The sequence below is a fragment of the Rousettus aegyptiacus genome, unplaced genomic scaffold (assembly GCF_014176215.1).
Source record: "Rousettus aegyptiacus isolate mRouAeg1 unplaced genomic scaffold, mRouAeg1.p scaffold_m13_p_3, whole genome shotgun sequence".
Classification (NCBI taxonomy): Eukaryota; Metazoa; Chordata; class Mammalia; order Chiroptera; family Pteropodidae; genus Rousettus; species Rousettus aegyptiacus.
Genome location: NW_023416306.1, coordinates 75141956 through 75168933, shown reverse-complemented (window position 1 = coordinate 75168933; position 26978 = coordinate 75141956). Strand labels below are relative to the sequence as shown.

The following is a 26978-nucleotide window of genomic DNA, read 5'->3' as shown; positions in this document are numbered from 1 at the left end:
TCAACGTGCTATGGCCTCAGGGCCCTTGCTCTTACACTCACGCCCAGACCCAGGCTAGGACTATACCCTCATTTCATCTCCAGTCATTCCATCTCTATATAGCCTCTCCCTTTCCATGCTCTTCACAGCCTCTTAGCAGCATTAATCACTAACACATTCTGCACCTGTCTGCGTATCGCTACATCAGAATGGGGCTCTAAGAGGGCAAGGCCTTTTTATGTTTGGGGCCCCATTTCATCCCCAACAGGAACTTATTCTTCATAACTAAAGGGCTCAGAGGCCATTAAAAAGGCTGTTTTTCTACTGACCTGAACTGGCTATTCATATTGTTAAGTTAAAAAGGCAGTTTTTAATGTGTATAGAATGACCCCATTTCTTTGTTTAAAAAAAAAAAAAGAACCTTAAAAAACAAATTTATCTGTTTATGTTTTCACGACTGTGGTAGGATATAACCAGGTTGTTACTGCATGCTTTCATGGGGAGTGGGCACCAAAGGGATATGGGAAAGATGATCTTTTCCACAATTAGATTCTTGTAGTATTACGTGTTATTTCCATAATAAAAATACACAACGCCTAAAGTTTAGGAGGGAAAAGCCATTATGATCCCTATCATTCCTGCTATGTACAATGTGAAGACACCTGGGTTCTAAGTTTAAGAGATCTTCATTTTATTACATTTTAAAAAGATTCTGGGAAAATGAAAAAAATCTGTTAACTCTTAAGTGTTAACTGCCTGTTAGGAAAACCACTCCGGACAACAACTTGGTGGCTGCAGTGAAGAACTAGCCTTTAGAAGCCTGCTGTGCAGCTGGTACCCAGAGGATGGAGGTCTCAGAGCCAGAGGTCTCCATGCATACTTAGAAGGGGTCTCACCCATACCTTCAGTGTTCCCAAATAAGTGCACAAAGCTACACAGATTTGACCTCACTATATTTGTCAACCGCACACATTCCCTTCATCAACAGAGCATAAACACATAGTGCTCATTTGTGCAGGGCAGTCTGTGACACTCTGGATATCAAAAAGTATCCTCATATTCCAAAAGGCCTGAAACCAATGCATTAAAAACAACCATATTTCAACCTAAAAAAAAAAAAAAAAAAAAAAAAATCAGTACACTGTGAAAATCAAGAACAAAATTTAGACCAACAAAAAAGACTCTCCAAGAAACAAATCTAGGGAATCATAAAAATGACAGTTTAAGATGATTTGAATTTAAAGGAAAAAATGGATTCTGAAATTTTATCTTACAGTATAGTATGTAAGTTGCAATTAACAAGAATCAGTAACAGATACCAAATGACCACAAAAATGTAGAATTTAATCATTGCGCTCCTAGTACATTAGTAAATAAAATCAAGTTAAATTCAATAGGCAAAAGACTGGGGAGGAAATGCAGCGCTTTTACACCAGAGCATAAAATTTCTGCCAGCATCTCTCTTTTAAACAATTCAAAATGGTCCACAGACATTTTAAGACCATAGATCTAAAATGGACATCCTCATTCGTGAATAAAGCTACCACTTGTATTCCTTGACTGAAGTCCTATTTTTCCCCCAAGGTCCAAGCACAACCAACTAAGATTATTGCCTACAATACAGAATAAAACACTTTCAGTCAGAAATTGAGAAAAAAAAATAAACTATCCAGTGGTACAGGAGACTCACATTATCCAAATGTGATGCATACCTTTTTAGTAGGATGGACAACAGGTTTCTCTCTGTTGTAAGAAGGATGTGACGATAAAACTTGAGAAGCTGATATACTACCATTTTTAGGATCTGCCGATGAAGCAACCGTCTTTAGGTTTATCACAGAAGTAACATTTCTAGGGGCTTGTGACAGTTCTGTAGGTAATGTCTGCCGGACAACATAACCCATTGGCGTCCAGGATAACTCTGCTCAGAGATAATGACATTTGGGGAACAGTCTCAAAGGTAAACAGAAACTCCTTAGAAATTCCAAACATGCATCACAGGAGGTAATTACTCAGAGAATAATTAAATTTAGGCTGTTGTTCAAAACATTCTTTGGAAACTACAGTTATTCACTAAACTTGTTTCTCCTTGGAATATGCATGCTGAATTAACTTGTAAGGTTAACTGATTTTCTTAGAAACTGGTTTTCACTTGGGGGTGTGGGTGGACAAACAGTGGCTTCGGTTAAAAAACAATAATCCACAATTACATCCACATGGTGAACACACAAAATTTACAAGCTAAAGATCAAATTTTGGCCCTACTAACCTTGATGCGTACTTTTAACAGCAGAAGTCAAAGGTCACTAGACTTCAGCTATCACAGTAACTGGAAATTTATTTCCTTTTAGAATACAGGGATAAGCACAGCCAGACTACTCCTTAGGTGCCCATGACACTACATACAGACAAAACAAAAGGACAGCCATCAGGCTATGAGGCACATCATGTCAGCAGCCTGCAGCTACCCCAGAGGGTGAGACACACTTTTGTCTTCACAGAACTACATATCCTTAGAGTAGCCTCTAAAGTGAAGATCTTTGTATCAAACATGAGAATGCAAAAACAAAACAAAACCAAACACCACACCTGTGAATAAATTTGGAATAATTCTGTAAAAATGTCTTCTGTTAAGGCAAGTTACTTATAAAAATTTCAAAAGCAGACTCTATTGAACTATCTCCAAATATTACTTCTTGGCCAGGACAGGACAAACTAACAGTTCTCAAAATGTGGCCAGAGGCTCCCAGGACCTTTTCAGGAGCCCCTGAAGTCAAAACTGTTTTTCTGATAGTAGGAACGGGCTATTTGCCTTCCCCACTCTCACTGCCTCTCTCATGTTTCCCAGAGGCTGCATAACACAGGACAGTAAAATAGCCAAACGCTGAGGCAGATCCACTGAGCCGTTGAAGAGTTGCAAAAATGTAAATCACGGCCGCTTTCCTCGCTGGTTTAATTTTGGAAAATAGTTTTTTTTTTTTTCATAAAAATGCTATGTTAACATGTAATGGGTTTATTATTGTTACTTTTAAGTGAATTAATAAGAATTTTAAAAATTTCTCAGTTTTAACTTCAAATATTGCAAATACTGACAGTTACCCAAATAAACAAGCTCTGTGGGACTTTTTAAGGGTATTAAAAGGTCCTAAGACCAAAAACTTTGAGAACCTCTCATATAGGGAATACTTAAGGAAACAATAATTTCTGAGTTGAAAACACTGTCACTGAATTGGACAAATTTCATTGATCATTCTTTGCTATCTCACCCTCCTCGGCACACACGAGAGATCATTTACTTCAGTCCTCTAACAATGATGTCAGTTTAACAACAACCCTGCTTTAAAGCGACTTTAAAACAAAAATATTTCAGTTGCATTGACTAAAAATGAACTTAGGAAATACACAACTGATTTTTAAAAATATTATTCAGTAGCCACTCTTACCTCTTGTACATGAAGAGGGAATGATAGCAGCATTATCAGTTACAGAGTCAGTTGGATTATTATTTTTCACCACTATTTCACCCTAAAAAGCAAACCAGTTATTTTCTTACTATTTCAAGTTGGAAGTATTCATTTAACTTTTAAATATAGTTTCCCTTGTCATTTTTAAAATTTGTAAAATCTATGCTAAAAAATTCCAAATACCAAAGTATATATAACATGAGAAGTTAAACTTCTCTCCAAAGATAAACCACCCATTGTCTACAGCTTAACTAGCATCTCTCTACTTCTTTGCCTAGGAAATAAACATCTATGTATCGTTTTTATATAGATCCCAATAATGGGATCATACCAAACATATCATGCAACTTTTAAAAAAACAACATATCACGGACAACTTTCACATCAGCACAGATGTGCCAATACCATTCTTAAAACCCTAGTGCCTCCATATGAATGTGAAAGCATCGTTTACCAAGCCCACACACCAAAGTTCCAAAAGTCTTTCAAAACATCCACAGAAATAACAAATATAAGCCTTGTAATACACGCGCCCTTTTATAAAGACAGAAAATTGCCATACACATGGAGCATGAGGCCCAAATGACACTGCAGGGTGGGTGAGTACATTAAGAGACACCTCAAAGTGATTGACGGCACTGAAGGTAAAGGAAACTGGTAAATTCAAATTTGAATGATTTAAAAATAAATTCTAAAATTGATATGCATCACGAATTACCCATTTTGCCATTTCATTACATGAGTCCAGTAATAAAAAAAAATAAAATTATAAAAAACCAGCTTGTTCTTTTAGTAAATGTAACTTTTATGCTCACCAAGGCCAATGAAACACTTTAAGTGGCTTACCCATTCAAAAATGGTCAATTATACAGATCAACGTCTAAGATCCAGTGCAATAGTTACATTTTCAAAGGAGTATTTAATGACATTGGAAAAATGCTGAAAAAGTTTTTAAAACTTCAGACACAAGCCTGTACATATGTATTATCCCCTACAAGTACAATTAACATCGTACTTATACCCACAGTGTACCATTAACAAAAGGTTAAGTGCTAACCATGGTTTTCTCTCTTGGCTACACCACTTAAAACAATTATATTTTCTTTTCTTCTTAATATATTTTTGGTGTTCAAAGATACTATTAGTACAATCAGGAAAAAAAAGGTTTCCTTTAAAGGGAAAAAATGAAAAAAAAAAAAAAAAGATACACAATTCAAGAATATACGAATCTCCCCTCATAGCATGATGTACCCTTAGTTCATGTCCACATATACAGTACTCACCTCTAACAGGTGACCATGACATAAACTATCTGTCATGTTTCCACCTGCCCCACCTGTTCTACTTCTGTATAGGAATCATGGGCTTGCAATTATCAACTGCATACCCATTACCAAAGCATGGAACCCTTCAACTGCTCAGCTATTGCACATACCCTGCTGAGGCCCTGATGGTTCATACAACTGCCAAATGAGACTACGATTCTTCTACATCAATCGGTCTTACTTGTCACACCCATGTAACAGGAAAATGCCATGGTTTAACGTTCTAAGGATCAATGCATGGGTAATGGTTTATCTTCTGCATACTGTAAACTACTACCACCCAGCCTTCAGACTTTAGTGTCCAGGCACCTAAGATGAAGGTTAGGATAGGAAACAGAAATCCTCTCTCCATTCAAGAGGTAAACAACTGGGTTCGCTCTGTTTTCTTCATAGTTTCTTTTCACTCTTTGCCCTCACACTGGAATGTGCCCCATCTTGCCTTTAGCAGAAATCTGTCAGAGTGATTTTAGGGACTCGTAACCTGATGATGTTTTTTTCTTGGAAGTCTCAAATTAATCTGTTTTAGAGGAAAGTGTCTCGATTTGGTGGACTAAAACTTTGAGATCACATGGTGAACACAGCATAATTTAAAATTACTAAGTGGCAAACTGAATGCACTTACTATGATTACTTTCACTGAATTTGCTGTATCATTAACAAGAGAGGTACAGATAAAAAGCCTGGAAAAATGAGAAATTATACTATGCAGTTTTAAATATTACTATTTGATTAAATAAAATCCTTTTGTCTGTATTGAAAAAAGTGCTGCCAGAATATAATGCTTGAAGTGAGATGTTTGCAATAGGTTGTCTGAGCAGTTGGAGTCATGCTAGAATCTTCTCCTGACCCACTACAGTACCTTTTAGCTACCAGATAAAAAGAAGTATATTCTTTGGGGAAAAAAAAAAAAAAAAATGGCTGCACTACTTGTCACAGCCTCACTGTAAACAGTTCACACAACAGAAGAGAGAGGGAAACAAAAGGGAATGAGCCTGCACTCACCTCTGTTAACACTACAGCGGGTTTCACTACCTCTCTTACAAGAGAAGTGTTGGTAGAGGCTGAGCGTAAAGGCCCCCACTTGGGCTGTTTTGGTGTCTCTAACATCCCACTGTTCTCTGTACCCTGCAGTTCAGGAAAATCCAACCCGGTAAATTCAAACTCAGGTTTGGAGGCAGGTCCACTTTTTTCAATGATTCTGAGTTTCTTGTCTGCTCGTTTATGGTAACCATCTATATTTACAGAATTAAAAATAGGGGGAAAAATTTAGATGTTTGATGATCAGTACGCATGTTTAAATTGCAGAGTAGAAAATCTATTGTTATTGATGCAATAACACATTATTGTCCAAACAGCCTAACTTTTGCTAGTGTTGTTAACCTTCTGTGTAACAGTGTAAACATATGACCCGATACTATAATTTCTCTGGCTGGCTCACCAACCAGAAAAACCAAAACACTGCAAATTTTTGGAGTAATTCTAACATTGATGAAAAAGTTACCTTAATCTGACAGTGTGGCTGTGCATTTTGATGACTCTTAATACACATTTTAGAATTTTGCAAATTTAAAGAGATGCTAACAAATTTCCTTTAAGAAATTTTCCCTATTTTAGTTTGCTGGAACAAACAGGAGGAAAGCAAGTAGAAATGAACTTATAACCTCTTTCCCATCATTCTCCTTCAAATGCAAATGAATGATGATGTACATTGCAATGCCATAAAGCCCCCCTGTATTTAGTTATAAGGCCAGAGTTATTATAGCTAACTGTTCAACTTTCCTTCTATGTACCAGCTGGTTTATAAGTAAAGTCAACTCAAAGAGAAAAGTTATGTACCAAGTAACAAATTATACTTGTAAATATAGACCTTTTCCAGTAAGTACACTATTACAAAGACTTAGTCATCATATAAATAGGGAATGGCTGTGATCAAATGCACTTGTAAATGAACTACAGAGGGAAAAAAAAAAAAGACACCATGTAGAATCATTAACTTTAAGCCACACACCAAACTGGTAGTTTACAAGCCTAGAGCAGATGTGACTTTTGGCATGAAAAAAAAATCCGTGTCCTCCAATATAGCCCCAGGTTTGGTATTGTTCAGGACAACTGAAATCACAGACAAACTGTCCCACCTATTAAGAAGTATACCAACAAAATACCAGAAAAGCTGTGTCAGAAATGAACATGGTTAAATATAGTATAAGGGATGTAATTGTGATTTGCTTTTATTTAAGGATGTTTTGAGGTGTGTGGTTGTGACCTATTTGCTCTGTGACCTTAGACAAGGTCTTGTGTAAAATAAGGTAGTAATATGTTAAGGGCACATCACAAAGCCCACACACAACAGGTGGCCACTCCCAGGAGGAAAGGTCTACAGGATCTCATAGGAAATCCGATGGCCTCAGCTTTTCACAATAAACAAGCCCACAGAAACAGCTGTTCAAAGAACACTGACAAGTCTAGAGTGAGTGAAACAGATTGTAGTAACACTATAGTTTGTTATTTTTACCTGATTTCAAATTAGTGTCAGCATGAATGGACAAATGATGTGAACCTTTTATTGACTTTATATCAGATGATATAGTTCCACCAGCCTTCTTACTGTCGAATTTTTGTTCACATTTTTTCTGCAGGAAAGATTAAAAAGTAACACAAATTGAGAAAACTACAGTTGACTCTTGAACAGCGAGGGGGTTAGGGGTACCAGAGTTCCTCCATAGTAGATAATCTGCATGTAACTTCTGACTCCCCAAAAACTTAATAGCCTACTGTTAACTGGAAGCCTTACCAATAATATAGTCAACTAATATATATTTTATGTTATATTATATACTGTAGTCTTACAATAAAGTGAGCAAGAGAACAGAAAATGCTAGTAAGAAAATCATGTTTGATGCAAGTTTTTCAAATAGTCGCAAATTTCCAAAAATTTTCCAATACATTTATCGAAAAAAATCCACATATAAGTGGGTCTGTGCAGTTCAAACTCACGTTGTTCAACGGCCAACTGCACCACTTCAAAAAAGGATTAAAGTTGTCAATTTGTAAGTATTCACCAACAATTTAAAAAATTTAGACCAAATCAATTCTTAAACACTACCGAAAATATAAGTGATGCTTATATATCATGAAAGAATCAACCACTCCTTTACATTTTAAATGCTAAAGTAACCAACAAAACCACAGCACTTACTGACCTTAAACAGAGCTTTTGCGTCTTGTGGGAGAGGGCACATGTGCTCATATTGTGGCTTTACCGTCTGATAACCTTGGTAACAACTGGGTTGGCTGTAATCATACTGGGAGTCAGGCACTGCGCAAACATTTTGTGTAGACTCCAGGGTGTAAGAAGAATAAGTGTATGGATGAAGAGCCATCTCGGAAGATAAATACTGAGGTGGAAATGTTGAAGCTCCAAAGGCCATATCTTCGGGATAGAGTTTCCGCCTAAATAAAAAGGGTCAATCTTATAGATTTCTTACCCAAAACCAAGGAGCTTAATATTTTCTAATAGAAAAATTTAAACTTTTATTATTTTTTAGGTGATTCATTCAACACTGAAATATCTCTAATTAAGAGCCAAATACAATCTTTGAGCAATTCTTTCTTAACCAGCAAAGACTAATGCTGACCTAGTTCTATTTTTTCACTACTGAGCCAGACTATCCCTGACAGGACCCTATTTAACAAGCATCAGGAAGGCCCAAGGATGCCCCAGCAGCTTCTCTCTCTCAAGATGTCAAATATGAGAAAAACTCTCTTGGTGACTCTGGCCAAAATGGCCATCCAGACCACTCTCTCTACAGAGGGGGTTTTTACAGATGCCCCCACTGCCCAAATCCAACCTCCATCCCAACAATCTACAGGGCCAGCCTCCCAGGGCTTCCAGTTGTCCATGGACATCCTGCTGCAACCCTTTCCCTTTCCAAGGTCGCCACCATATCCTGTGCTCTGCTGACTTGCAGGGCCAGAGCTACAAGAGGATACTGCAAGCACGGTGGCCCAGGAACTACATACTCTATTGACCAAATGGACACGATCTGTGAACACTCTAATGCTCCAATTTGCTTGAGCTGCTAGGCTAAATCAAAATACAATTTAACACTGACTTTTTAGCAAATCTGGTATACAGCCAGAGGATTCAATCATTTTGCAATTAAAACTCTTACACAGATAAAATGTTAAAGAGCTCCATTAAAATACAAATCACAACCTTTTCATTCCCACAAATAAGCACCAGCAGTTGTTCTGTCAATTTCCACAGCTGATAATATTCCTGTAGCAAATCAATGAAATCCCAAAGTGTGCCAGTCCATTAAAAAGCAGGAGAATCCAAAGCTAGTAATAAGACATCCTATGTGATCTTCCAACTGCCAACTGTCAGGAGATGCAGGCCTAGCCATCCAACAGATTAGAAGCTATATTTCTAATCTGTTGCAAGAGCTTGAACTGAAGGAGAAAAGGAGTCACTCTCAAGAAGCTAAGACCTCAGACACTTGTGAGGATGTTCACTGCTCTTGCTTCCACGCAGTACTTAATCACAGACCGCTCAGTATCACTGCCTATTAATTCAGAACATTTTATAAGAAGTTTAATCTTATAATATCTTTTACTCAGCAGCAATTTATTCTAGTAATGAAATATTCTCAATTAAGGACCAAACAAAACCCTTTGTTACTGACCTTTTACTGCCCCACAGAACACTGGCTAGTGTTGCTCTTTTTAAAGAGGAAGACTCAAAGTTACATTCCATTCCCCAGATGCTAACCCTCAATGTGATTCCACATTTTGTTTTGTCTGATGCTCAGAAAATCTAATGGGGGTCAGATGAAGGTGAGAAATATCTGTTCTTCAAAGACAAGAGAAGATGGACTAAGAAGAGTGGTTGATTGAAAACAATAAAGACAATCCCTATGTCCAAAATATGGGTAAATGAACAGACCAATGAAATTTAGGTAAAGAAGAAAAAGGGTAGATTCAGTGGTGGTTTTAAAGGCTGTTGTTATCCAGAAAATATTCATCCGTGAATCAGCAGACCTTGGTTTGGGTCCTGGCTCTATCAAAATCTAGTTTTCCACTTTGGACATGTCATCATTGGTCCCTCTTCGTCTGGAAAGTTGATATTTTTCCTTTCCATCTAAAGCAAATACAATTACATGCAGAGGATAACACACAATACAGAATCTCACAGACAACCCATAGCACCTGCTGAGACTTCAAATAGCTTGTCTGTAAAACTCCAGTTGCCACAGACCTCCCAGATGACTCTTAACACAGTACCACAACCTCCTTTACACCTACTGCTTCATCCTGCACCACCCCTTTGATATCAACATCTCATCTCTATCATGTATTTGTGCTATACGCACTGATCTCTCTACTCCACTTCTTGCACCATCCCTACCGACAATCCCCAAGTCTCCCAAGACCACCTTCCTGCCACATTCAGAAGGCTGCCTCTTCTGAATGGTATCTGTGGGGCCTGGCCCTTCTATGGTAACACTGAAAAGCTCCACTGGCCTGGACTTGCAAGCCCTGCCCTCTCCTTGTTCTCACCCACCTCCCAAAGGCTATTCCATGGCATTGCCTCCTTTGCGCTCTCCTTATCTTGCCTGTCAGACTCACTGAGTCCAAACCTCTCATCGTTCTGCTTAGGACTTCACATATACACTTCCAATCTAGTACCTTCATCACCTCCAGCCCTCTAACACCAACTCGTATCTCATTTCTACTTAGTAGTTCACTTTTTCCCCTTCTGGCACACATAAGTCCAAAATTTAACTTCTCGTCCCCAAACCAGCCCCACTTCCAACTTGTGTTCTTATGAATAATCCCACAATTTTTTCTATGTATTCAACTATAAACCACTATAGCACCTTTCCCACCAAAAGCAATTTATGGACAACCACGGAATCCTTTTGTCTTGCAGCAGGTCTTCACATATTTTCTTCTCTATTTCCAGTGCCTGGAACCCAGTCAAAGCTTTCCAGAATCCAGGGGTGAACCCAAAAGCTCCCTACTTCATACCCAACAAATCCAAACTTTTCAGCTGTACTATGTAGGCTTTTAATTATCCAATGGCATCCCCTTAACAATGGGAATTTACTCCTCTGTCTCCCGAACATATCTTTCACCTGGTCCATTCAGTCAGGCCAGGACCTCTCAGAGATCCAGGGAGCCCTCCTCCCACCAAACTGGTGTGAACCATGATTCTTACATAGCTTAAAGGTGATTCATACTTTAAATCTACAAGTAATCTACACAATTATCTAATAGATTTAACTTATTTTTCTAAATTCAGCTAAACCATGTAAACACCTAAAAAATGTGTCTTGAGAAGGAAAATTTAAAGGATACCATGAGCCTTTCGACTCAAATTTATAAGAACTTATTACCAAAATTTAGAGAAACCATTTCCAAAGGACATATATAAAGCAAAATGATTGAAACCAAAACCCAGCAAAGGAATCATCCACACAAAGAGGCAGCCATGGATGCTGGCCCCCATTACTTCTCTGGGCAATATTTTTAAATGTCAAACCCTGAACTAAACCCCACTTCCTCCCTGTCCCTTCCTGCCATTTCATCTCCCATTAGATATGTGACGGTTTTAAACTATAGCCACAAATGAACCCTGAAGCTACATTTTTTACTACTAGATGCAATGTAGTTAGTCTTCATTACTTTCTACCCAAAATAACTGAATGAATATAGAGAAAGAAAAAGAAAGTTGAAGCTTGAGTTTTTGCTGCAAGACACACTTAAGCTGTTACTGGCTCAGACCCTTCTTGGCTTAGGAGCACCTTCTCTAGTTACTCTGAGAAATTTAATGTGTTAGCTGCAGCATATTTTAAAGTCTAATCCCCATTAAAGGCAAGAAATAAAATTCTCAAGTAAAGCAAAAAGACTTTTAAAAGAATACATACTCAGGCACTGGTAGCTCCTGAACACAGGAGGGATAGTACGTTGTTGCACAGCTAGGGAACACAGGTGCTTCTGAAGACTCTAACCATGCTACATTGAGCCCAGCGAATTTGGGGACAAATGGTTTGACATCTGCTGACAACTTGATGCCCTGAGGAAAAAGGAGGTTTAAGCTATATACATTATGAGATCAACCAAACATAAACAATTCAGAGTTGCTCAGTTTTAGCAGCCCCAGAAATGCTAACCAAGCTGTTGTTCAAATACCTCTGCCTAGTAAAGACAAGCATTTGCTAACAATTTCTCTCCCAATGTTTTTTTAACTAGACAAAAATCTGTCCACCGAATATTAAAAGTGAGAAATAAGGATACTAATTAAAGTGAAAACATTATATAGTTAGAACCACAACTGACAAGGTTTCTTGCCTTAGCGTTAACTCAGAATACGGGTATTTTAACTCTCAGCTGCAGTTATAACTGAGCACCACGGGACTGTCGGAAGTCAATCATGACCCACGGAACACTTACCTGTAACATTCAAAACACACTGCGGAAGTTTTTCCATTTAATATCTCAAAAGTTACACAAATTATTTGCATTTCACTCAAGGAACCACTAAGAGTTGTTCTGTTGAAAAGCAAAAGGAGCTTTGCTAGAAAATCTATCAGCATGTGCCCTTGTAATTTTAAAAATTCTTATTTTGGTTTTTAGAGCCTTATTTACAGCTTTACTTTCACGGGCAATTCATAAGCGCGGTGTTTCTTTTGAAAGCCGATTTATGCGATTGCCCGGGCTCCACCTAGCGGTTACGCTGCGCACGTTGAGCGGAGATTCCTGCTTCGAAAAACGCTTGAGCAGGCTACTTTGACAAAATGCTCCTGGCCCCGAGTGGCCCCGGGGAACTCCGAGTAGCTGCGCAGCCTCTCAACCGCCTCGGCACGGAGTACGGGGCGGTTTCACCTCAACGGCGCCATTCCTCACCCGGGTCGGCCGTGGGTAGTGTGGGCGCGCCTGGGGCTGGGGAACCGGCCGCCCGCCCCGACTCCCCGAGCCGCCCCAAACCGGTTGCTCCCACCTCTCCGGGGAGCCCGAGGCTGCAGTCCTCACCTCACCCGCGGGCTCTCGCGGCCCCTCCGACGCCATGGCCCACGGCTCGGAAAGGGCTGGCCCGAGAGGCCAGCAACCACCCCGAAGGCTGGTGGGACAGGCGCGGGGCGCTCCACCTCTTGGCTTTTCCGCCTTCCTAGCGGACGCAAGGAAGTGCGTCACAGAAACGCGCCCCGGCCAGCCCTGCTTCCGGTTGGAAGCGCGTGGCGGCAACCAGGGTGGTTCAATCCATGAGCCCGCGGGGTAACCGGTCTGCTGGCGGCCCAGCCTGTTCCCAAGTATCCGCAAAGGCAGCGAGCAGCGCCCGGGATGCGAGTAGGCCAGGCTCGATGTAGATTCGCCTCGAGGTAGCGGGTACCTGTAGTGAGTTGGGGGTGTGGGAGGTTGACTTTGGCAAAGTGCATACCTATAGACCTACAGACTTAAGACTTCCAGGAACTTTAACCACAGAAAAGAATTTTAAAACTGCTCAGTTGTTTTCAACAAGTAGCTATTGATCGTTAGGAAGGGTGCTGGTAAAGGTAGATATGTAAAAGTAGTGTGGTTTTCCAGGTGGAACAAAGCCAAACACAAAGCAGAAATTAGGGTGAGAAATGAACGTGGCGCCGGGAGTACACGGAGGTGAAGGAAGCTGCGGTGTCAGGAGGGTAGGGCGGAGACCAGGAGGAACCCAAGCGTAGGAGGGGAAGGTGCAAGAATTGAAGACTTGCCGACAGTAGGCAGTTTGACCAGTTAGGGAATGATTAGGTTCACAGTCCTAGGCTGGAGGTTAATTGTAGGTTTCCTGCCCTTTGCCCCCAAGAGAGGTTGGGCGACTACCAGGTTCTTACAAACTAAAAGAATGCAATCAGCTCGTCTTCTCCAGGTTTCCTTCTGAACACATCCAAACCTCCAGAGTGGAGGGCCTAGGGTCTGTAGGGTCTGGCAATAGTAATCAATGCTGGAGGTAGGGGAGGGAGTGGAGAGAGGAGAGGGCCGTGCTCCCTCCCTTTTCAATACTCTTTGGTCTAAGTAATAAAGTTTATACATGTCATCTTTCTCTTGGCTTGCTAACCCGGATCTTTTAGCTGTTGGATCCCTGGGGGCAGGAATAAGTTCTAGATTGCTTCAGATTTATTGTGCTCATTTTGTTTAAAGGCACCTTTCTAAAGAGTGACATACAGTGGCTCACCAAACTTCTAAGTGGAAACAGCCCAGAGAGTATTGGGCTTCTTTCTGTTCAGGTGGGGATTCTAGACAGCTCTCTAGGAAACAAATAATAGTGCCAAAAAAAAAACAAAACAAAACAAAAAAAACAAAAAAAAAACCCCTACTATGGCTCTATTAAACTTATCCCTGGGCTCTTGGTTTCTTCCTAAGGGAATTAAATGGTACTCTTATTACACCAGGCTATTTTAAACCAATTTAACATTTTGTAAAATTTATTTCCTCAGGACCAAAAATGTACAACTGGAATCATCCAAAAACCTCTACTCACGAATTAACCTTAAAATAAACCTCAACAACTTCACACAGTGATAAATTGCAACATACAAACTTTATTTAACAAAAGTAACAGGTAAAGTCAAATAGGCACTTATATTAAGAGAAAAACTGACTTAGAAGAAATTTTATCTTAAACACCTTACAGTAACCTACTTGCAGCTGCATTTAACTGAGCTCTGTTGCTGTGAAGAATACAGCTCATGCACAGGTATGGATGAACGATTTGTACATTTTTCAAGTATTCACTGAATACTACCTTATATACACATATACATTAAATTTGAAAAGGATTTAATTGACGATCCCCAGATATACTTCATTTTTGTTGATCTTTTGGGAGAGGTCGTCTAAAGAGAAGAATATGTGGTTCTGTGGAAAGAAAATGTTTTATCATTTTAATAACATGGTTAATTTTCACTCAACCAAAATTCAAAGAATTCTCTATTGAACCAAAATAAATCTATGATCAATGTTACTAATAGAGGTATCTGAAATGAATTTTGCTTCAAAGTCATTGTCAACAGTAAATAGAAAAAAAAAAAAAAAAAACCCACCAGCTTATAAAACTGTAGGTCCCAGGGGCCCATCCCAATAGATTCTGTTTCAGCAGGTGGGGGCCTTGGAATCTACAATTAAGTTCCTTAGTTGCTTTTCTATTATCTGGGGAAAGACCTCTTGAACTCTAACATGATTACATGCTTCAATCTCAAGAAAGTTGTTGAGTCAGTTTTTGATGTTGCTACTGCTTTTCTTTAATGAGTGGAAAAGCAAGATACCTTTAGTTCCACCTAATGCAGCTTCTACAGTATGCCTTCAAATTTTGTTCAAAGCATTATAAATCTTAAAGTTAATCTTAATGTGGTATTAACCAATAATCCTTTAATAGAGGGCTAAAGACAAATCACTTCAAATTGCATAAATTTCTATGCATAAAACATACACACACAAATTGTTTTAAAGTTGTTTTCAAGGAGGGGACACCAAAATTCTATATAAGTTAAAATACAATACTATTAATGACAAATTTTAAAAACAATTGCCTATTTTTTTAACAAGTTATTTTTGCAGGTAGGAAAATATTTTCATTTGTGCGATATTTTATTTACTATCAAATTGGAACCTGGTCTAGGGAGGAAAAAAGTCAGTCATTCAAAAACAGTTACTTTGGGATACCATTGAATGTTGACATTAAATAACCAAAACCACTACCATTTTAATTCAGTTATTGCTTTACTAAATAGCAAAACTTACCTGGCTCATGAATCATGTAATGAACCCAGCCTAGACTCTGTTGGACACCAAGTCTCCTCCACTCCTCTTCAGACATCAGATGGGTTTTGGGTACTTGTTTTGAAAGTTCTCTGGGTAACATGACATGCCTGTTGAAAGACGTGGCCAAGGTATTAATAATGCTGTGTAAATATACTTTTCTACAATTATCATTTTACACATCATCTTTAGGATACTTAAAATTTGAGTTTTTATCTTCAGTTCTTTAAAGGAACTGTCTAATATTACAAAATAATTGGTGTCGGTCTTGGCCATGTTCAAATCAAGGAGATAATATACAGTGCAAAACCAGAAGGCATTTTATTTAGGATTAACTTTTCCCCCACTAACAGAGTAACTTATGAGTGTCCTTGAAAGGAAAGAACATGCCCAACTCTTCTCCTTTTCTACTTCCTGTTTTTTATGAACCAGGTTGACCTGAACAGGGAGCTAGAGAAGCCATTTAAGACCACAGACATTGTAAACTGAAGATGGTTCCTGATTGTAGAGCTGTCATCCCACCTTCATGAAGCAATTCACACAAGGAAAAAAACTGTTAATTTGGGTTTCCATAAGTTGCTTTATACTTAGTTCACAATTTTAAAAACAAAAAACAAAAAAGACTAATCACACGTATGTACAGCCACACACAGAGACCTTCAGTTTTCTATAAGTTACTGGCCTATACCCAAAACTTCAGTTTTCTTAGTAAGGCATACAATATTCCTCAATGTCAAAACATCAAGAATATGTACAATTATAGTTTTGTTAAATTCTTAAAAGACAAACCTATATCCCCTTATTTAATTACAATTAAAAAATAATTATAAAATCATTTCCTAGCCCCATTTTTACCATTTCCAGGTAGAACTAGTTTTATACTATTTTATACAGTCAGTTATCCATAGCCACCAAGGTGTTTTTTCGTTGGGGTTTTTTTTTTTTTTTTTTTTTTTTTTTTTTTGGTATAGGCTATCTACCTGTGAGTAAATTGCCTGGGGGTGAAAAGGGTGCAATCTGGTTACTCTCTGGAAAATGAACCCATAACCCGTTTTATAAGCACTAATCTGTCATCAACTAAATTCTAATCTGTGGGCGGTTGGTCAAGAACCAATTTCATATTTGCAGAAAAAGTGAGCCTTACAACAATTTTATCATGTGGTTAGATTGCCATTGAGGCCTAGTCAAATTATGCTTACTATCAGTTGGTTAAAAGTTCAACAACTCGTGAACTACACATTGATTCTAAGCAACATTTACCAGCTACCTCAATCATTTTTGAATCGCAAAGAGAAACGTAATGCTAACTAGATGTGTGCTCTTATGATGTACTAACATGTTATTTAGAAGTCACAGCCCTGTCTTCTCTATAAGCCATGGAAACAGACTCACCTTCATCAAGGTCTGATTATAAAGGAAAAATTTATAAGTGGGTTCAAGTTAACATGGAAATTCTACCTGTACTTCACTGCATAGAGATAATCTTCTAACTACATGTAAGGAAAATTATTTCCAAAACTGTTTATGTCAGTACAGTGCAACTGTCAAGGATGTAAAAGCCAATATAAACAACAAAGGAGCTACAAGATGCAATTAGGAGGGCAGAGAGTTGTGGATAGGATTTAAGGAAAATACTAATATACGGCTTTTATAAATATAATCCATGTAATCCTATAGTGCTTTTTCCGGGTGGTTTTAACAAAACTAAGTCTTGAAGTTTATTTACAAAAGAACCTAATCATAAGCAAAAGGAATAGGAAATTAAGTTTACATTTACCACCCCCCCCCCAAAAAAAATCAAAGATGTAGATGATTTCATACTGGCAAAAATAAACACTTGAAATTCATATTGCATGCCGCACCACCATATACAAACCAGGGTAGAACCACATGTCAGTTAATAATTATTATCAGTATCAATTTGCCTTTGAAAGTGTCTCTGGAGAAGAATTACGGTCCTGTATAAATGCAAGTGGCTTGGTTAAGAACATCTTTAATAATGGATTAGAATATATCACTTCAGGTGACAAGATTTTGTTTTGTACATTAGTACGACAGACAAAACACCTAGTAAATTAGGCTAAAATTTTGATAGCAGTCTACTTAATGCTCATCAATGATTTCTAGTATATATTGAAACTAAATGGAACTACTGCCAGAAGAAATTCTGAAAAGTATCTTAATCTACATGGAGCCAGATGTATTTCAGAATTAATATTTTTCCATGTTTTATAAAAGTAATACAGCTCACATCCTGTCCATTACTGGATATCCCCAGATAGACTCGACATCACATAACTGAACATTATGCCAACATATTACAGGATTGAAACTGTATAGTATGTAGTTATATATAAACAAGATGATCGACTTCAAATTTATCTAATATCCAGAAAAGCAAGGGTTTTTTTTGTTTTTTTTAGCTAGGAATAGGAAACGATTCAGGTATTGCTAATTTGTAAAAATGCCCAGAGAAATCCTCAGTTTTACTCCTGAGAATTAAGATTTCCAAGACGCTAGGGGATAGAGAAAAATTGATGGGCCAACCACTATGTCCTTTCTTCCTCAAATAGCATTCTTGGAAATCTAACTTGAAACGGATGGCAGACAGAAAACAAAGTGGCTCGCTTCTTGGCCCCAGAATGCAGCTTCCTAGTCACCGCCCAGGAGAACGGGGTTGAACTGGTCCTTGAAGCCACGCCCCAAGGAAGTCTCCTGCAGACAATAAGGCCAATAAATGAAGTGTTTCTTCCCTCCCACAATCCAAGTTGCTAATTTTACAAATCCATTTTAGCGAGTACCTTCTAGGGCATCACATCACGACTCAGAACCAAATATTCCTGAAAGCTAACTTCGGCAGGTAAACACTAGCAGAAAAATGCCTAAAGTCCACTCGATTTCTCAACTTAAGTCTTAAAAGGAAAGCCCTTTAATAATGCCCTCGATCATCATGGTTACCGGAAAACGCCTACCCAGCCCACCATACCAAATAAACATTTTCAGAACCCAATTAAGCTAAGTTTTCGAGGCTTTCTCCTCAGTATCACTAGCTTGAAAGGCAAGAAAAGGAGAAATGTTTGTTAACAAACAAATCGTTCTTCCACCCTCCACCCCGCAGTGATTGGGAAAGGGAGACGACTGCGAGAATACTAACTAGCTCGCGAGTTCCTTGGAAACCGCAGCACCAATGGAGGAAGCAGGAGCTCACCGCTGGACGTCGGCCATTGGCCGGCCCGGAGCCCGGAGCGCCCAGGCGGCTGTGGCCGAGGACCTGGATCCGCATCGGCCCTTCCACCTGTTCCCTTTAGGGAGCTCCATTCCCGCCCTGCCTCGTCATTCTCACAGAATGAAACAAAGAAGGAAGGAAGGCCGGCTGGGCCCGCACAGGCGAGGCGAGGGCTGCGCTCTGGCCGCGACCGCATGCGCTTCGACCCCAACACGGCCACCACTTCAACTCTGGACCCGACCCCCAGCCTCTACGCTGACCCGACCAACGACACTGACCCGACCCAAACACCCGCCCTAGCCTGCCGGCCGGTCCGCTCACCGATACTCGTAGTGCTCGTCGAAGTACTTGTCTGAGTAGTAGATCTGCTTGTGAGCCATCCTGCCGGCAGGCGGGCGGCGCGGAGGTGCAGCGACCGGGCAAGAAGAGCGGGTACAGGGGACAAACAGTCCGAGTCGAACCAAGGCAACGTCTGGACTGCGCCAACCGACCACAGGCCGAACGATCCCGGTTTGAATCCGACAGCCGGCCGCTGATTGGACGGAGATGCTGACCAATCATCCTTTGCACAAACTGTGGGAGGGCGGGGCAGGCTTTCAGCCTATCGTCGCTGCCCCTCCGCGACGTTCACTCCCAAGATCAGCCACTCAGAGGCCTGTTGCGAAGTTGCTGGAAGAAAGAAGTGGATGATTGGCAGGGCGCGGAGGCGGGGAAGTTCCTGACGTAAGGGGCGTGACCAGGAAAGGGCGAAGGAGTTTAGAACGTTCCAGGGCCGCAGAGCCGTTAGGGCTGCGAACCTGCGGGATCAATGAAATATCGCGGGGTTTGGCGAAGCAGGGCAGGGCTGCTCGCCGAGCGGCCGCCTATGCGCAAGCGCAGGCTCAAGGCGCTTAATGGGGGTTAGGGGGCCCAAGTCCGTGGGAGGTGGGGAAAACCCGAGGCTTGGGCTAAAGGCGGAGCGAAGAGTCTGGGGATCAGGCCAGGTTTGGGGAGTTGGGACGCGCGGAAGCCGAGATTGTTTCTCGTGGAACTTTTCAGAAGCAGGCAGAGTGCTGCGTGTGTGGCGTGGCTGGGGTCGAGCCGCAGAGGCCCGACATTAGGTCATACAGTCGGTAACTCGATACGCATGTATATGCATGCTTTGCTATATGGAAAAATGTAAAAAGATTCTTAACGCTTACTACGGGACAATGGGGTTAAAAGTGTTTTTAAAAACTTCTTTGGCTCTCAGTATTGAACTGTAGTTTAATGTATATCTAAAAGTTGCTGGAAGAAAATTTTTTTTTTTGGTAAGTAACAAAAGATGTCAGTGGTTCTCTCTGTAAATAACAAAAGTGATTTTTTTTTTTTTAGTATTTTTCACATATCCCCAAATGAACATGTGTTATTTTTGTAGTAACTTGAGCTTGTTTCAGTGTTTGTTGCACCATAGTACAGTTGAGAACGTAGACAGGCTCAGCTGCCCATTCCATCCCTTGTCACACCCACAATACCTGATGGGCCTTTCTGCTCTCCGCTTAAGGATTAGTTTTTTGAAAGTTTCCTTATACCCTCTGGTCAGGAAGTCTTCGCTTTCCCCGTTCCTCTCCCTCGGCGTCCTTCAGGTTTCCAGCCCTGCGTTGCTTACTTTGTTGCATGCTTGCTGAGGTTTTGGCTACCGCACCCCCCGCACCCCGACCCCGACCCCCACATACGCTATAGCATACTCTATAATAGGGCATCCATCTGTACACAGAACATAGCAGAGTCTCCTGCACACGTTAAGCACTACATTTTAAGTAATAAGTGATAGTAATGTATGTTTAAATAATCGAGAGTAATTATGTACTGTGATGGTAAGGATATGAATGAACCGTTAAGGAAGATGGATGAGGAAATCACTAACTTTCTGGACGAACCTGAGAAACAAAAGCTTCCTAGGAGACAGAGTTTTACAGGGATGTATTCTGGAAAATTTCAAACACAGAAAAGTACACTAGTATAATGAACTCCCATGTACAGTTACAGCTTCAGCAATAAACGTTTTGCCCATCTTGTTTGATATATTCCCCTCTTTTCTTTTGCTAGAATAGCTTTAAAGATATCACAAATATAATGCCATTTTACTGTGAAATAAAACTTTAATTGTGTATATCTAAAGAAAATTTTTAAAAACATTTAGCACCATGACATTACACTTATAATTTCCCATTATTCTGTCACCTGTTTTAAATTGATTTCCCCAATTCATAGGTGCCTTTTTATGGTTGGTTGATTAGGGTCCACATCCAAACTTGGTCTTACATATTGAATTTTGTTATTGTCTCTTTTAATCTTTTAAACAAGCCTCTTCCCCTGATTTTTTTTATCAGAAAAATCAGGTCTTTTTTTTGTCTGTGGAACATTCCACAGTGTGAATTTGGGTAATTGCTTCCTTGCAGTTTAATTTGCTTTGTATTTCCTATAATCTGGTTATTTAGATCTAGGTTAAAACAACATCAATTTGTCCAAATCCATTTTGCAAATAAGTGGTAGACTCAGATTTGAGCTCGAACAGTCCAACTCCAGAGTTAGGTCTTTTAACCTATTGTATACTGTCTCCTGTTTTTTCAGTAGAGGAATTGGCCTTGTGAAGACATGAAGAAACATAATATATGCAGAGAATGCTGAATGGGTTTGGCTGAGAATATAGAGGTCATGGAAAGGAAAGATGTGGAAAGTGAATCTGGGAGGATGAATATGGTAAACAGAAAAATGATCCCCAAAGATATCCACGTACTTAACAAATGTATTACATGACAAAAAGGTCTTTGCAGATATGATTAATTTAAGGATCTTGAACTAGGGAGATTAACCTGGATTATGGTAGTGGTTGCAAGGGTCCTTATGAGACCGAGAGGAAGGTCAGAGAAGGAGGTATAATGGAAGCAGAAGTCAGAGTGGCATGACCAGGAACCAAGGAGTATAGGCAGCTTCTAGCAGCTAGAAAAGCAAGGAATGGATTGTCCTCTAGTCTCCAGAAGGAACACTTCTGCCAACACCTTGATTTTTAGCCTAGTAAAACCTATTTCAGACTTCTGACTTCTAAAACTGTCAGATAATAAATTTGTGTGGCTTTAAGCCATTAAGTTTGTGGTAATTTGTTAAAACAGCACTAGGAAACTAATAGTGGATTGGGCTGGACTGGGAGGGGATTTTGGACTCTTGGCTAAGAAGTGTGGTCATTTTGATTAACGTAGAGCCAGCTAATGTTCTCAGCAAGGAAGTGGCACAATCAGATGACATGCAACAAAGGTAATGAGAGGAATGTGGAAGCTGGAGTGAAAGGAGTCTCCTTAACAGGGAATCCCTGTTAGAAAGTTACTGCAGTTGATAGGATGAGTTTGAGTAGGAAGGGACAGACCTGAAATTTTGAAGCAGGACCGACAGGAATTAGGTTTCTGCTTTTTTTTTTTTTTTTTAAGTGGGCCTTTCAAACAGGCCCTGTTCCCTTTGAAATGGGAAGTTTAGGTTTTGATTGGTGTTTACATGGTAAAAAGGCAATTGGGTAAGATTAGAGCATGTGCCAGTTATCACAAATCTCCAACAGCATCTGGTACTTCTCTCCCCTACTAGCAGTTAAGAGGAAATTTCTGAATTTTCATTAAAAGCTAATCAGCTTTTTTGTTCTGCTGTAAATGTGCTTGCTACATGTAGGAGCTCACTGCAGAGCTCTTTTGCACCTTGTCCTACTGGCCTTTTGCTCAACAAATGTAACTGTTTGTACTCCTAGCAGCTCTTGCTTTCTGTAACAATTTGTATCTGTCAGCAGCCCATGACAGCTCCCGCCGTTACCAATGTTACTGCTTATAGTCTCCAGGGTAGCCCTCCCCCACCATTTGTAATGGTTTGAATTCAAACTGACCAATTAGCTTGTGTAAAAATTCTAATATATTAGAAATGTTGCAGCTGAGCCCACTGCCAAGATCGTCACAGCACTAGCTCCTCTGGGACCACATAATAAACCTGAGTTCCCTTTTCTCTTGGAGTTACTGCTTGGTGTTTTGTTGGGCTGGTTTGGGATTTTTCCACAACAGCAGACCATTAGTACAGTGTGACAAAGGTCAATGGCAAATTTGACCCATTGGTCTATATTCACTCATTCAGTAATATTTATTGATCAAAGTGTCAGGCTTTGTGCTAAGAAAGCCTCACGCCTAGGGATAGCATTGATACTGCTGCTGCTAATAATAATTACCTGCCTAGAAGACCCTTTAAAATTTGCATAAACATTTTTTCATGGTCCCATCAGAACCTCCACATTAATCTTGTGAAGCAGGCAATATGGGAAAAAGTGCAGCTACAAAACTGTCATTGACTAAAATTGCCCAACCTAAACAAGATAAAATTTTAAATGTGTTATTTTATAAAAGCCTTATCCCCTGCGTTAATAGAAGTGACTTATGCCAGTGAATTCTATGTGTAAGATATATGACCAAATATGTAATTTAAAATGTGCATTCATCTCTTTTGTACTAATAAGGGCACAATGGTCATAAACTAATTTAGAACCAACAGCATGTAGAATAGAGCTAAAGTTACAGCTCTGAATACTTCGTCTACATCATATTTTGATTTTCTGCTAATAATTGTGCACAAAGAGACCAGATTGTGTATGCCATTTCAGTGACCACACCCATCGTTCTTCAATATGTTAGTGTACTTTTGTATATAATTCTTAATTAAAAACATTAATTCCTACCAAACTCTTAGTACTCTTCCTAGTATGTTTTATTCATGTTTGAAAATTACAGAAATAAAGGTTTCTCTTATTCTAATTTAAAAGAAATTCACAATATCAGAAATAAGTTGACTTCTTGCTTCTTTACCCAACAACCGTGCATCACAGATTTAACCACTGATAACAATATGGTATATTATCAACATGGACTTTTTCCTATACTTAATTCAGATGTATCACTATCAGAACTAGGGATTCATATGCATATTCTTTATAAAATATTCTATAGCTTGCTTTTTCACTCTCCTTTTGGGATTCCAATAACATGGATGGTCACTTTATAGCTCTTATGGAGATCTTTGGTGTTTTGTTTAAAAGGTGTTCAAGAATGTCTCCTTATGCCTATACTGGCCCGTCCTGGCCTCTTGCTGATTCTATTAAATGTAGGAGTACCATAGGGCTTAGTCCTTGGACTGCTTTTCCTTTTAGTTCTGTCAGTTTTTGCTTCATGGATTCTGCAACTCTGTTATTTGGTGCATTTAAGATTGCTATGTCTTCTTGGCGACTATACCATTTTATCATTATGTAATGTTCCTCTTTGTCCTGGTAATTTTCTTTGCTCTGAAGTCTACATTGGTGTTAATATAGCCACTCCACCTTTGTTTTAATTAGGGTTTGCGTCCTGTAGCTTTTTCTATCCTTTTACCTTTAACCTACTGTAACACAGGAGTATCAGGCCTGGAATTTGCACCTGGGCTTTGGATATTACCAAAAAACCACCAGGAAGACAAGGGTGGTGAGACATGCCATTTATTGCTCCTGAAGCAGTAAAGTTTCAGCAGCAACCAGTTGGAGATACAGGAAAAGGCCCCCTGGCCAAGGACAAGCAATGTTTTTATATATAAGCAGGCCTTAGTGGGGAGTGGGGGGGAGGTGGGCAGTTGCCTCATTGGGGGACCAGGCTCCTTCTCAGGCAGGTTAAAACAAAATGTGCTGCTTCATTACAGAAGCAGAGAATGTCCATGAGAATGGCAGACTGGCCACCCGCTCAAGCAGAGCAAGCAGGTAATGTCCATGGAAGCAGCAGAAAACATCCTTGAGAGCAGGCACTGCCGAGAGCTCTTTGTGCACTGCTTTCCCTATGGCTGTGGGCCAGGTAGTCATCTGCCTTCTGAGCATGTGGAGGGGCTGTGTTCTGAGTTGACCCTCCACCTACCTGTATCATTATATTTGAAGTGAATTTCTGGGAGGCACCATCTAGTTAGGTAAATTTTTAAAATTCATTCTCCCAAGCTTTATCTTTCAATCAATGTTTAAGACTATTTACATTTAATATAATTATTGATGTTAGGTTTTAAGTCTTTTATTTTATCTTTAGTTTTTTGCCTGGTCTCTCTTTTTTCTTCATGTGCTTCTCCTTTCCTGTCTTTTTGTACTGGCTCAAAAAACCAGAGAAAGACTGAAGACTCCTATATCTATTAAACTGAAGCAGTAATTAAAGTCTTCTCCTAAAGAAAACACTAGACCCAAATGGCTTTACAGAAGAATTTTACCAAGCTTTTAAGTGTTATGAAGAGTTTATTCTACTAGGCAAGAATAATATTGAGTCTAAAAAAATGATTTAGTCACACACCGTGATGACATTGTGGTGCGCAACCACTACAGCCACACAGGACCCTGAACCTGGATTTAATGCTGTGCTGCTGGAAATTCTTAATAATTTTATCTTCAAATTTGTGTTTTTTTAAGTGAAGTCTGGTAGGAAAAGGGAGCCTGCACTAAGAGTTGAGAGTCTCAGCTCACATGAGGCCCTGTCCCTACTTCTTCCCAGGTAGATTCTCAGCCATGGGCTTCCCAATTCTCTAGTTCCCAGGCCTGACTCTGTCTGTACCTTACCACTCTCCCTGCACCCCAACCCTGCCACCATCAGCGGCCTGAGCATGGGGAGGGTGGACATGCACACCCACAGAGTAAAAACAAAAAAAGCTTAAAATAAGGCACTAGTGTTGATTTCAGACTCACAAATGACTAGAAAAACTTCACATTAAGAATTCTTAAATATAATGAAAAAGCAAAATAGATGAAATGCTTTCAGAGTCCCCTAATTCTATTCCAATATGCCAACTGACTGAGAGAGCCTATTTTTTCTCCTACATTGGATGAGAGAAAACCATGTGGTCTTGTCACAAAATGTTCTACATGCCACGGGTGTATGTGGGGGGAGAAATGGGGATTATTCACCAACTCATTCTACAAGGCAAGAATAATGTTTATTCAAAACCAAATAAGAATGATATAAGAAAGGAAAGTACATTTCCCTGTCACTCAAACAGATACATGTAAACATCCTAAGTGAAATGCTGGCCAACTACATGCAATTCTTTTTTATGAAAGATGACATACTATCATATAAATGAAAATATAGTGTAATATCAGAAAAGTTATTAATGTCATTAACCACATTAACAGTATAAAGGAGAAAAAAATTACCCTCTCTATAGATGCAGAAAAAAATTTTGATAAAATTCACCACTCTTATAATATGAACTCTTAGTAATCCCACCACTCACTGATGATACCACTGTTAGTAATTAAGAGTAAGAAGAAACATTGTTAACCTCATAAAAGTATAAAACATATTTACATAATTCTTATGAAGAAACAGAAGCATTCTCTTCAAAGTTTCCTAATACCTTCAATTATATGAAATAATGTACCAAAAGTCATAGGATGATACAGAGAAGAAATTTAAGATGTAATAATCGGAAAGGGAGAAATAAAACTCATTTGGAACTGATATAATTATCTATATATCTGGGTATAAGATCAACGTGCAAAAGTCGATTGCATTTCTACATACCAGAAACAAATAACCAGAAAATGTACTCAGAAAGAAATATTACAGTAGCATCAAATGTCACATACATAGGAATTAACCTAACAAAAGGTACACAAAGATCTGACAAGCAAAATGATGAAAATCTGAGAGACATAAAAGATCTGAATAAATGGAGAAATATACTATATTCAAGCTTAGAAAGACTTTGTATGGTAAATATATAAGTTCTCCCCAAATTGATCATTGAGTCATTCTAATTCTAATAAAAATAACACAGTCAAGGAACTTATTTAACTGACTCTAAAATATATATGGATGAGAAAAGGGCCTATAATAGCGAGGACACTTCAATGGACTCTGACGGATCATGATTAATTAGGAAAGAAACTATAGTAATTAAGGCAGTGTAGCAGTGGTTTATAAAAATTAAGATAACATGGTACTGGATACATGAACTGACTTCAGGATGTAATAGCCAGCTCGGTATACTATTTATTACATCTTTGTTATTGTCATAAAGAACCTTTAGAGCATTTTGGTTCATTTCATTCCTAGTTTGCTTAATGTTTATCATAAATAAATATTGTATTTCATCAAATAGTTTTTATTTTTTACATTTAATAATTTTTTAGAATTATGAATGTAAGTTGTAAATACT

The 26978-nt window shown here is 39.2% G+C and overlaps 2 protein-coding genes across 7 annotated transcripts in view; both read right to left on the bottom strand.

Moving 5' to 3' along the window:
• The window catches only part of SECISBP2 (SECIS binding protein 2), a 33446-nt gene extending 19253 nt beyond the window's left edge, over positions 1–14193 (bottom strand). For 2 of the 6 annotated variants that reach the window (XM_016122911.2, XM_016122913.2), the window contains exons 1-7: positions 12803–14193; positions 11698–11846; positions 7969–8218; positions 7281–7398; positions 5771–6000; positions 3423–3504; positions 1692–1900 (exon numbers count right to left, since the gene is read on the bottom strand). In XM_016122911.2, coding sequence (XP_015978397.2) covers positions 1692–1900; positions 3423–3504; positions 5771–6000; positions 7281–7398; positions 7969–8218; positions 11698–11846; positions 12803–12838 — 1074 coding nt within the window. In that variant the 5' untranslated portion in view covers positions 12839–14193. Of the gene's footprint in view, positions 1–1691; positions 1901–2248; positions 2362–3422; positions 3505–5770; positions 6001–7280; positions 7399–7968; positions 8219–11697; positions 11847–12770 lie in introns of those variants that run through there. The other 4 variants (XM_016122914.2, XM_016122915.2, XM_036238774.1 and 1 more) reach the window with 4 other exon arrangements.
• Positions 14194–14320: 127 nt separating this feature from the next.
• On the bottom strand, positions 14321–19284 carry CKS2 (CDC28 protein kinase regulatory subunit 2). Its single transcript, XM_016122916.2, has 3 exons — positions 19104–19284; positions 15539–15666; positions 14321–14656 (listed from the first exon to the last, which is right to left on the bottom strand). Exons 1-3 carry the CDS (start codon positions 19160–19162, stop codon positions 14604–14606), a joined length of 240 nt encoding a protein of 79 aa, XP_015978402.1. The 5' UTR covers positions 19163–19284; the 3' UTR covers positions 14321–14603.
• Positions 19285–26978: the final 7694 nt, after the last annotated feature.

Bases quoted from the DNA above. Each gene is read 5' to 3' on its own strand.
- CKS2 (XM_016122916.2), bottom strand. From the start codon at position 19,162: ATGGCTCACAAGCAGATCTACTACTCAGACAAGTACTTCGACGAGCAC. The intron at 15,667-19,103 runs GTGAGCGGACCG...GTCTTTCAACAG, and splicing joins GACGAGCACTACGAGTATCG to GCATGTCATGTTACCCAGAG. The intron at 14,657-15,538 runs GTAAGTTTTGCT...TTCTTTCCACAG, and splicing joins TTACATGATTCATGAGCCAG to AACCACATATTCTTCTCTTT.